The sequence below is a fragment of the Terrapene carolina genome, unplaced genomic scaffold, assembly GCF_002925995.2.
Source record: "Terrapene carolina triunguis isolate 2854851 unplaced genomic scaffold, T_m_triunguis-2.0 Scaffold93, whole genome shotgun sequence".
In the NCBI taxonomy this organism is placed as follows: Eukaryota; Metazoa; Chordata; order Testudines; family Emydidae; genus Terrapene; species Terrapene triunguis.
The window spans coordinates 29,660,371-29,672,925 of NW_020664444.1; the positions used below are offsets into that span (position 1 = coordinate 29,660,371).

The 12,555-nt window shown below is 42.3% G+C and overlaps 1 protein-coding gene across 1 annotated transcript in view; it reads left to right on the top strand.

The window, feature by feature from the left end:
- The window catches only part of LOC112116601 (ectonucleotide pyrophosphatase/phosphodiesterase family member 7-like), a 44,151-nt gene that overhangs the window by 18,890 nt on the left and 12,706 nt on the right, over positions 1-12,555 (top strand). Inside the window, exon 2 of the mRNA XM_024214208.1 lies at positions 3,672-3,817. Within this exon, the coding sequence (XP_024069976.1) occupies positions 3,672-3,817 (146 nt within the window). The remainder of the gene's footprint in view (positions 1-3,671; positions 3,818-12,555) is intronic.

Below are 12,555 nucleotides of genomic sequence, written 5' to 3' on the forward strand. Positions count from 1 at the left end.
GGTCTCAGTGCAATGAAGTTTGAAAACTGCCGGACAAGATGATCTGAATGGGCGTCGCTGGCCATAGAATCTCTGAATCTTTGCAAAGGCCTCACATTTTTTTAAGGGGCTGGAATACATTTAATCTGGAAACATGAATATTTATCTAAATATGTTTAGAGCAAACAGCCTTGTCACAACTTACCTCACTGTAAATACTCATTAGCATTTACCGTTAACATTTCTGTTTGACGGGCAATTAGGGTGACAGCCAAACTTGGGCACCTGAGCTCGCGAATCTCCTTGATGTTTTATAAATACTCCACAGCATGACAGAGAGGCCACCTTCACCAATCTGCTTTACTTGCCACATCATGAAAGGAGCATTCAAAGAACTGGGGGTTAATGAAAGGTTATGAACCAAATTCTGCCCTGATTTACAACCACTGAAGTTAAGTGGTGTGATTTAGGGCAGAATGTATCCCTAAGAGTCCATTAATTCAGAAATTTGGACACAAAGCTACCTTTGAATGTACATGAGCCCTTATTCACTGAGAAAGTATTAACTTCTTGTTGCAATAATAAGTTGAGAGGAATAAAATGTGCATCCTGCATAACATCTCCCACCATTAAAGGCATCTGCTCTCCAGTTTAACATTGATCCACAGCCATGGGGTCCATTGGAACTCCTCAGTGCTGGTGGATGCCCAAATAACCATGATAGCAAAAAAATGTCCTCTTCTGTCTATGAAGAGCCCAAAGGTTCTGCTCCATCCTCTCAGGTACTGACCTGGCCACAGTGATTCATCCTCCTCCAGGCTTGCATTTCATTACCCATAGCAATGAAAACAAGCCTCTGAGAAAAGCTCTAATTAGCAGAAAACACAGCAGCCCATCTGGTTTGCTACAATGGTCTCCACAGAATGCTGGTGCACTGCTCTCTGCACTCGCTTCCCATGGAATACAGAGTCCAGTTCAAGTCTTTGTCCTGATAGTCAAAGCCCTCCATGAGACTGGCCCTAGTGAACTAGAAAATCTCCTCTCTGTCCACAACCATGACCTCCCACAACAGCTACATTACATTGGAACTGTGAAACTATTGACTGAAAGGGGACTGCGGGGTTTGGGACTTTCACAGGAGCTGGCCTAGACAATGGAACTCCTTGACACTAGAGATAAGAATTGGTCACAGGCATATAACCACTTCCAGAAGCAGGGGCCTTTGCCAGCAGAGCACTGAAACAGGTGTACAAAGCTGGTCAAAAAATGCTCATTATTTTTCATAAGAAATTTCTAAAAATATTTGCTTTTTTATTAAAAATATTCAGTTTTCTAAAACCATTTTTGATAAACAATTTCAGTTTTCAGTTAAAAAAATTGGTTTAAGATTTTTTTTTTACTGAAGACTGAATAACTTTTGTTTTTTGGGGTATGTTTGTTTTGTGCAGTTTGTTTAGTCAAGAAACCAGAAAAGTTTAGCCAAAATGGACATTTTCTATGAATGGAATTCAGCGTCACAGTGACCCAAAACAAAATATTTTGCGGACAAAACTTTTAGATTGGAAGATGTCAATTCACTGCAGCTGTTCAAAAGGAAGCCAGATTTGATCAATATTCCCGTTTGAAACATTTTTGAATAAAATTTCAAAACTGTCAAAACATCCCATTCTGACTTCTTTTAGAAGTTTCATTTTTCAATTCAGAATGACTTTTCTAAGCTTGTTAATTTACACTAAAAAGAAAGATTTAAAAGTGTCAAAATCAAAATAAACATATCAAATATTATTGAAACACATAATTGACTTGACCTGACAGGAAAAACAGATTCTCAGTTCACAAAAATTTTCAAGATTGACATTTTATCCCATTTTGGGATGGGAAAATTTTCAATTCTTAAAAACCTCACAGGCCGGGAAAACTGTTTCACTCCTACTTTAATAATATGTAACTAGAAACCCTGGTGAATTGCATAAAATCATCTAGTCCTGTGCAATGCCAGGCTAACTGCACTTCTCCATACACTCAGAGTGGCAAGGCGAAGCATGAAGAGTGGCTGTTTGGAACCGAGTGAATTATGCATTTGCTTGTGCTTTCCTCACATTCCGTGTTGCCAGCAGAGCTTGTCACGTGAAACAGGCTCATGAATCTAGCCACTGATGTTCATTCATCTGTATCCAGGTTTAAATGGAAGTCATATGATGATCAGCTCTCTTACTCAGTTTATCAACATGATAAATCCTATAAAATGTATTGAAGGCTAGAGTTTGTCACAAGGACATAGCTCATAGTAAAGGGAGCCATGTAGCTGCATCAGCCCTGGAGCATTCCAGTGATTTGGGGCTCAGAGGGCTACAGGTCTCTCTTGTTCTTCAGAGAGAGGTGGGGGGGGGGGAAGGTGTGTGGCAAGGTACTGCTGTCCTGTACCAGCAGTGAATTACTCACACTCCCCATCCACCCCCTACCACACTGACTCAGCAATGCTGCCCAGCAAGCAAGGGATGCATCCGAGATTCTACCCATTCCTCGACCCACCCGCCTGCTCCTAAAAGGGAGTAAGTGGCCTGTAAGCCCTCCCGCCCCGCCCACCCCCTCACACCTATCCCTCTGGATTCAGTGTCTGGGCAGTCCCTGAAAAGTGTAACTGAGGGGTTCACTTCTTACTCCCCTGTGTGGATGTATAGTCCAAATCACACTCTCTCCCCAAAAGTGCTCTCCAGGCCCAAAGCACCTATTCAGAGAGCTCAGCACTTCCTCTTATCCAGCACAATTCAAACCCCAAGGAAAAGGGATTTGTATCCCAATGGGAGTTTATAAAAGGAAGAAAACAATTCAATCTGGACTGTCACCAAAGGTTTGATTTCTAACATTCCCATCACAGCATCAGAACCTGTGGTGATGATTTCTGTTTGTTAATATGCATCATTATTATTTCTTGAGGACACATGGAGCTTCATAGTAGGCAAAATAATGAAAAAGCATGATGAATCCAGCACTGTTACTTAAGAAACAGAATTTTACCAGCTACTGAGCTGATCAAATAACGTAAAACAGTTATTCATGAAATAGTTTATTTGATGAAGAATTAATATGTGAAAAAAGGACCAGATATTACTCCCTCTTTCTTCCTTACCCGGCCCATCAGATCTAGGCAGGATAACACAGATACACCAAACATCCAGATCCCCCTCTGACCTCACATTCACCAACCCCTTCAGTGAGAATGAAAAGGGCTGCTAACAAAAAACAAAACTGTGGTAAAAATGAAATTAGTAAAACAATAGAATTATTAAAATGCAGTGTAATAGTCTTGCCTTAACTAGCTATAACTCTTTAGGCCACATCCTGCTTTATTTGCACCAATGTGGAGTTCTTCCATGAAATTCAATATGATCAAGATTTGACTCTTTGGAAATTCAAGCCATTCATTGCTAGCTTCATCTTTAGTGATTTTTGTGACAGCAATAGTGGTAAGCCAGCCTGTTCCAGGAAGGTCTACCCCTGCCCTATCTTTTTCTTATACTTCTTCCCAGTTAGCTGGAACAGTTGAATCCATTTATCTGGAAAGAGCTCGTTCAATGACTGCATTGTGTTTCCGGGATCTGCCGCATCACACCTATGTGACATCCTTATTTATTTCCTTTCAGAGACATCCCCCATGTTTATCTCTTATCTCATCCTCTTTTGCATTCCAGGTCGCTGGATTGAAGATCATGGAGTGATTCACAATCTGATGTTTAACCCAGAGACCCTGAGGAAGTTTTCTCATAAGGCAACCCAAAACAAGACAGAGTGGTGGGACAATGGGGTATTGCCATTATGGATCACAGCTCAGAACCAGGTACCATAGAAAGTCTTGACACTATATACGATACCTGTACTTTGGTTTTCATTTTAGTAACTTAATCCCTTTGCTTGAATGGAACATGGACAGTACTACATCAAGCAACACTGAAGCTATGTTAGCTAAGCAGTGGTTATATCAGTGACTTATTTCACACATCACAGCTAAGTGCTGGTGGCACATCCAAAGAAATCGATACGCCTACTGAAGTCAATGGGAGTTCTTCCATTGACTTCAGTGGGGTTTGAATCAGGCTCAATATCCTCATAGGATACAAAACCAAAAGGACAAAAGAACATTACAATGTGCATGTAGCCTTTGCCCTTGCAGAAAGCCGTATTTGCATATGCAAACAGGATAACTGCCTGCTTATCCATTGGTGTATGTAATTACCAGCTAATAGGTATTTGTGTTTGCAACAGTGAGTTTGTACAGCATAGTGCTCCACATGCATTTTGACAGGCACTTGTTTTGTGTTAGGCTTTAATAATATGGCCCTAAAGATCTTTATCTTACACTGGGGTTGCATTTTATAGGATTTTGTGCTGTATTTCCTCTGGTGTTTGCAATTGGTGTCTGATTCCTTGCATTTGTCTGATTGCCAATTACACTTTTGCATATTTGTTCCGCTCCACCCCCATCACTCATAATCTGAGCTTTTTTTGTCCCCTTCCTTTCCTCTGAGTTTGTAAGTGATTGTTCAGCAAGCGCATTTAATGAAGAACACGACTGACATCTGAATTGGTGACTCATCACTCATCTGGCAGGTAAATGTTAAATTGCTGCATCTGGTTCTTAATAACTCCACAGTTACCCTATAGCAGATTGCAAGCATTCTTCCACAAACCAAAGAACTGTTGTTTACAATTACAGCAACCTGATTGCTGCAGGCCAACTAACTCAGCAGGAGAACTCTATTCATCAAAATTTTACTTGCATGGGCTGCCTGGGACATGGTCTTGGACAGAATTCACCATAAAGAAATCCATTGCACTCCTTGGTCCATTATGGCAACTTTGTGGAGATTGATGAATTAACCTTTAGTAAAGCGGAAATGTTTTCTTTCTATCAAACTGATGTTGCCAACATTCTATCACAATGCAGGATAATTGGTATGCTTTCGGTGGAGGATATCAGAGCAATGGTTGAATCACCCAACCGCCTTTTGTTAAAGAGTCCCATTATTAAGTGCGCCTACACTGGGGCACCAGTTCACAAATGCCACAAGATCCTTCAGCATAGCCTAACCAAAAATGAGAGGTTTGGTTGAACCAAGAAATTTATTCAGAAAAGGGATTCATCTTTTCAATAAATATACCAGGATTTAATGTGGCTGAACAGATTTCTGTTAAGTTCAGGGTTGTTCATTCAAGTCCAAGCTTCTTGTCCTCGCCTTCAAGGTCCTTTTCAACTCTACCACTGTTCATTCTTCTCTCTCCTCATTGCAGAGAGACTACGTGAGTGCTAACAGTTAAGCACATGCTTAAGTGCTTTGGTGCATCAAAGCCTAAGAAGGATTTTTGATAGAAATGGGTGAGAATTAAGGCGAGTAGGTTGCATTGATATTCAGTATGAGGGATCAGCAGGAATGCCACTGAACGGGCATCCATTGAGCCAAGAGATTGCCTCTCTCTACTTCCGTTCATGAAGTAAGAATCACGCTGGATCACTCTATCAGTCACAGAACTGAAACTTTCCATGACCAGCAGTTAGTTGTTGTCACTGTAGGGACTTCACTTTGGAGCTAGCTGCTTCCAGCATTCCTAGTGAGTTTCAATACACAGTGCAATGATTTGGCTGGTCTTTGTAAATTGTTTTTATTGGTGTCAGGTTCAGTGAGTACCTTGGGAAAGGGGGACACAGTAAAAAATTCTAAACAAATTAATGTCAAGCTCCGTTCTTCCACTCTTCATGAAAAGTGCTGGATTGAAAGATAGGAGAGAATGAAATGGCTTAGAACCTTCCTTATTGAGAGAACGCCTGTCAACCTCCCTGTCAGAGAACCTGGCTGCCCTGTACCACCCACTTCAGGCCACGTGTGGCATGGTCAGTGATCTCTGCCTCAGTTTCCTCCCCAAGGTGGGTCTCCTCAGCTCTCTACACACCGGTCTGTGCTGGAGATTTGGCTTAGCCCTCCGGTCAAGTCACATACAAAACGTAATCCCTTCCAGCAAGAGTCCAACTAAGAAGTCCCAACGAACAAAAAGGTTCTTCTGCCCTTCAGGAGCTACTCTTGGCCCCATTCCTAGCCACTTTCGGGAGTCTTTCTGGCATTAGGATAGAGCACCAAGCACCCAAGCTCATTCCCCTGGAGTTCTGTCCTCAGCCCCTTTGGGCTAGGAAGCAGCTAACTGATTATGGCACAGATGTGGCTCCCTCTCCCCCCCCCTTAAAGAGGCCAGTCACTCTGTGACACTCCCCCATACCATACTGTTTAGCTTGAAGATCTACCTGGAGCCCTATTGGTCCTCTGTGGAGGCCATACAGCTTTGGAATTCACTCCTCCTGCCTTGGGCTGAAATAGGCTTGATTTGGATGGTTTTAGGATTTAAGATGAAGTCCATCCATTTTCCCCAAGAATTTGAGAAGTGGGGAAAATTGCAAGGGTGATTAATTGTTGGAAGAAGAAGATGGTTTAAGTTTCAATTTGCCTGGCTTTGAGGCTTGGGTTTACAGAGGAGAGGATGGCTGAGGTATAGCGACAATGGAGTTTTGATATTGGTAGTTTAATGTTTCATGGAGTTTAAGGGCCAAAAGAGACCATCAGATCATCTAGTCAGGTCTCCTGTATGTCACGGGTCATTAAATTTCACCCACATACCCCTACAGGAAGACTTGAGTTAGACCAAAGCATTTCAGAACTAAGGAGACTAATCAGAAACGCAACAAGTAAGACCAAGGGGCCACCAGCGCTCCAGGTCCCTCCAATGGCAGGGAATTATCAAGAGTAGCTAGAATGTGTGGACCACAGTTCTCAGTGTGTGTAAATGTAAATAAATACAAGTCTGCAGCATACGTGTAAGTTTGTTCTTCCAAGGTGACAGAGCCCCCACCCCAATCTGGTGGGATCCCCGTTGGAGGTGGGAGGATGCAAAAGCAGAGGTGAAGCACAAACAATCTTTGGCCACTACCAGTCTTGGCTGACTTTAGGCTTTTAACCTTGAGGCAAAAGATTTAATATGCCATTACTGATCCCCTGAGTCACCTAGCTCCCTGCTGAAGTCTGGTCTAATCAATGTCAGCAATGAACAAAATTTCATAGTGATTAGAATCGGGGATTGGCAGTCAGTATTTCTGTGCTGCATTCTCTCCTCTCCACTGACACACTGGCTGACCTTGGGCAAATTTTTAAATCGGGAGGAATGGGGGTGGGCAGGGAGGGTTTGAGCATCCAATAACATGCTAGGTGGCATACAATAGCATGACGAGAGATGGTTCCTGCCCAGAGACTGTACACAAGCTGAATGCAATAAGGCACAAGAGAGCAACAAACACAGAGAGAGGTCATTTACACATCCTGTGCCTCAGTTTCTCAATTTGTAAATGGCATATGGTTAAGACTCATCTGGTCACAGGGATCTTTGGAATCTTATTTCATTAGTGTCCACAGAACAATTTGAGGTTCCCAGATCAAAGTCCCTCATCTCTATTTTAGCCTAACTCAGTGCCTAGATGAATATAAAGAACTATTACAGGCCACTGTCGTTTTAAAATATTAAACCATCTGTGCATGTCTGGACTGTTGGTAATTAAATTAAATGTTGACAAATGTCAACTCATCAATATTAGGTTTTAGAGTAATAAACAAGATTTAAAAAATTAATAAAATCGATCCACTGTTAAAAGACCTTGAAGGGAAATTTGAGGAAAGATTTGTTTCACTGGAGGTATGTTGAAAAGGCTGGAATAAAAAAAAAAAATCAATGGGATGGTAGAATGAGGAGCTAGAGCATTAAACCATAATATTGAAGGAGGATGACACTCTAGAATACCCTTATATGGCCTTTCTTGAATTACATTACCTCAGATATTTCTGTTCTGGTAATTCTGTTTCCCATGGGAAATGTAGCTTTTTTTAAACAAAGAAATTCACCCTCACACAGCAAGAGAGCTGATACGGATTTGACACTAACGTGGAACAGTAATAAAGCCCAAACTGATGCTCTAGGTTCAATTCAATGGGTTTTGTACTGAAAGCAGAGTGCAAAGGAAAGTGCAAAAGTAGCACAGAGTCCCAAACTCCTTATACTGAGGAAACAGACTACAAAAAGTCATTATGCACAAGCATTTTCAAGAATAATAAGCGTAACCGGAATAGCTGTGATCATTGTAATAAAGGAATGCAGCAGTAACAAAAAATAATGGTCCCAATAAAACCAACAATATTGTAAATTGATTGCTGCTAATAAAGTTGATTATGTTAATAAAATGGGGGAAGAACAGTAAATACCCAGTTGTTTGGGCATGATATTTTCATAGTGTTTCATTAAACTGTTTGTTGGAATTAGGGATGTGAGGAATTCCCCTAAAAGGATTTGGCCACAATATGATTTCAACCTCTTAGGCTGCAGAGAATTGCATTCAAAACATTCACAAAAAAGTATATGAAGCCAGTTAGTCACATGATTATCACCCACTCTAAGGCAAGTTGGGAGGCAGTGAGGTCTAGGGCAGTGGTTCAAGACCCCCCGAGGTATTGCAAAAAGCAACCGGGTGGGTCATGAGGCGTTGAAATTGTATTACCATAAAAAGCAAAGAAAATCTCACTCCCCCACTCCCTGCATCCTTCTACCCTTCAAAGTCAACTATTCTAGGTCAGCTTCTAAACACAAAACACACAAATGAGTTGGCATTGTGACAGTTTTCACTTGTACTTGTATAGTAAATGTGAAGGGGGGGGGAAAGATTGTGAAAATCTTTTGATTTTGAATAAAAGGATGGACAAGGAGCAAAAGTTGAGAAACACTGACATAGTGGACAGGGCAGTGAACTGGGAGTCAGGACACCTGGGTTCTATCCCCATCTCTGCTGTGACCTGGGGCAAGTTACTTCCACTCTCTGTACTTCTGTTTCCCCTCCCACCCTTTTCTCCTGTCATATCTGTTTAGATTGCAAGCTATTTGGGCAGAAACTGTCTCTTGCTGCATGTATATGGTGTCCAGCACTGTGGGGGCACCCATCTCAGGGCCTTTAAACATGATCATAATACAACAACACCTTCCACATTCTTGAAGCCAGTATAAGCAACCTGAAGTAGAGCTGTGTGCATGTCTGATTTTTTGGTTCCTGGCTGAGCTGAAAAGAAAAATAATTGGGGGGGGGGGAAATTGTTTTGGGCTGACCTAAAACAAGGATTTTTTCAAATTTTGGGGCAAATCAAAAAGTGTGTGTGTGGGGGGGGGGGGAATTTAAGGTCAAGTGAAATATTTTGTTTCGTTTTTGTTTTCTTTTTTTAATAAAATGTAAGTAAGTTTTGAAACAAAAGTCATTTTGAATTGGAAAAAAAACAAAAGATTTCATTCTGTCAGTGTCAAAACAAAACATTTTGATTGGTTTAGAATTTGGGTGGGAAGGAGATTAAACTAAACTAACTGAATTTGACACAAATTTGCAAAACATGGCCAACCCAAATCTGCATTTTTCAGTGAAAAAAAGAGTCAGCCATTGCTTCCTCGGTTGATTTTTCTGGTCCTAAGCAGTACATGCAGCCTCCTGGAATTTGGCTCTGGAGCTGGTACTGTATTGATCATACTTTCTTCTATTATTTCTGTAACATTCTTTCATTAATGATATTACTAACTAGGATATGTCTTCTGCCTTCTGTGGTGTTTCTCTTTGTAAAATTAACTTTGAAGTTATTTTTGACCTTTCGATAATCCTAAATGATGTGGAAAAGAATGTCACCAGAAACAATTTTTTTCAGATTTATGAGCCTCAGGCTAATAATCTATAATGAAAGTCAATGGAGAAAAAAAATTAAGTGCTAGTTTGAAAGTCATTTAATTAAATCAAAATACTATAAATTATTTATGGGGGTAGGTTTTCTCCCTAACTTCTGTGCAGGAGAAGGAAAGAGAATCTACTACAGCCCTGAGAGATAACCGACTCCTCATTGTCGCCTCTTTCATACCACTTATCCTCAAAATCTCAACGTTTCGACCACAGAAAACTCATTCACTGGGCATGTTCAAGGTCACAGTGACAGAGCCCAGGAGTCCTGATTGCCAGCTCCTGCTCTAATTGCTGTGGCAAGGCACCTTCTCTGTCTCACCAGCCTCAGCTGTTTTTAGCCTTGGCGAGACGGGCTTGGGTAAAACAGTCCCTCTTGGCTGCAAAGGGGCAGTCCGTTCCTTCTCTCAGCCAGTCTTTTGGGTTTGTTAGTCTCCCTTATGGGAGGGAATGCAGCCTCCCCTCCTGGTGAGGCTTGCTGCTCTTAGTCTACTGGCAGCTTGACGCTTACTGTTTTTTCCCCCCCTCCCTCCCTCTCTCTCTCTCCCCCCAACAGGGGAGGGGTTAAAAATGTCTCAGGCAGCCCTTAGTTGGAATCAGCTGCTCCTAATTGACCTCAGGTAATGCTCTCTCAGCTGATCCTAATTGATCTCTGGTAACCCCCCTTCAGATGAACCTGATTGACCTGTAATCACCCCTCCTCAGTTGATAGGGAGGAGGGGCCTTTTAACCTTCTGGGACTGTTTTCTACACCCCCGCCCCCTTGTAGCCGTCTGTCCTGAGTTTATCACACTGCTAAACAGTGTTCTATGCCTGGGAACAGTAACTAAACCTGGATCTCCATCCTCATAGTGGAGAATCCCAGGTGGCCCCTTTTTATTAACATTTTATTCCTCAGTCCGTACTCCCTCGGTCTCGGACGCGGTTCAATAAAACTGGTGTCAAGGGGGCTGGTTTTGGAGGCTAGCTAAGCTAGTTTGGTGGGAGTTTAGTGGTAGTTCTGTGTACTGTCATATGCTGCCAGACAGGCACAGGTTCGGTTCTCAAAGCCTGTGACTAACCGGGAAAGTGTTCGTATGCTGTTTTTAGGAATATTGGGTTTGACTTTGTTTTTCCCCTATTCAAATTTGTATTGCTGCCTAGCCAAATGCATAGAATTCAATCAAAGGAGGTTCAGGTACCTGCTTCAAAAGAGTTAAAATGGCTGGGCCATCAATTGGGGGAAAAACCATCCAAAATAGGAGGTTTTTCTCTTCTCAGCCTCAGGCTGAGATCAAAGAACCTGAGGGGTTAAAAGGGTGCCCTTGGCAGAAATGAAAGGGGAAGGTGGTCAGCTTAGCTGAAGCCGACAAGGACACAGAGTCAGCACACAAGAGAGGCTAACTTGAGAGCCAGGCTCTGCAGCAAACAAGCTGTAACTCAGTGCCCAGAGAGAACAGAGGACACCCAGACTAAGTCATGCCTACCTAGGGGAACGCAAAGCATAGATAAGACAATATGCTGATAGGTCTTTGTTAGCCTTAAGACTACTTCACCAAGCTCTTCTATGTTCAGGCCCGGCAGGCAGCCAGGAGCTCTTCCTCACTGCCCTGGTCCCTGCTGGCAGTGAGCTGTCCATGGTGCTGCAGTTCCTTTTGGCCAGCCAGGAGCACCATATGCACTCCTCTGGCTCCAGCAAGGAACTGCCTGTCTCTGGCTCTACATCTCCTTTTTATATGGCCCTCCTGGGTTCTGATTGGCTGCTCCCTGTAGCCTCTCTGGTTGGCTAGCCCTTTGCAGTCTCTCTAGGCCATTTGAAGGACTTATCTCCACTGTTTCTTTCCTGGGATGAGTATGGCAGGACCATGAGGCCTCCTGCAGGAGGCCTATGGGCCTAGTCACAGTTCCAAACTCAGTTACGTCCATAGAACTGGAGCAACTCCACAGGAGTGTAAATGAGAAAAATTTGATCTGTGATCATTTTCTTTCAGTTGTTCCACTGCCTTTTCCCCACTGCTAAAAAGTCTAACTGGGGATAAGGTTATAAAGCAATGATCTCATAGAAAGCCAATACCCTATTATCGCAGTTCTGTACATCACAAAATTGTACATTTCCTCATGGGCTTAAGAGGCAAATGGCAAAACATAATAGACAATTTCTAGTTCATACAGGTCTCCGATACCAGAGGTCTCTTTGAAACAGCAGACAAGATCCAAAGGCTGAAAAGCTAAGGTCAACAAATTTCTAAATGAGACTAAAATGTACGCTTTTCACAATGAAGGTAATTGGAGCAGTTTACCAAGGGATACGGTGGATTCTCCATCATTTGAAGTCTTCCAGTATGATCTCTTTCTCAAAGATCTTCTCTAATTTAACCACAAATTGATGGACTCAGTTCAAGAATCATTGGGTGAAATTCTATTGCCTGCGTAGGTATAGGAGATCAGACTAAATGATCACGGTCTTCTGGCCATAAAATCTGTGATCTAAAGGTCACTGAAATAAGTGGGATCCTTTCCACTGACTTCAATGCACTTTGGATCAGGCCTGTAAAGATCAAACCTACTTACCAGATGAGTGGCAGGCCACTGGCAAACATTCAGGGAACTGTTCCTCAGTTTCCAATAGCAGAAAGAATGCTCTGTCATAGCTCGACAATTTAGACATGCTGTTCCTCCTGCCCAGTGAGAATTAACTTCATAGGTGGCTTATGATGTGCTAGTCTAATCCGAAATAGCCTACAGGTAAACCATGGGTATGGATTAAGGCAGTAATGCGAAGGCCTACATGTCTCAAGCTGTAAAGA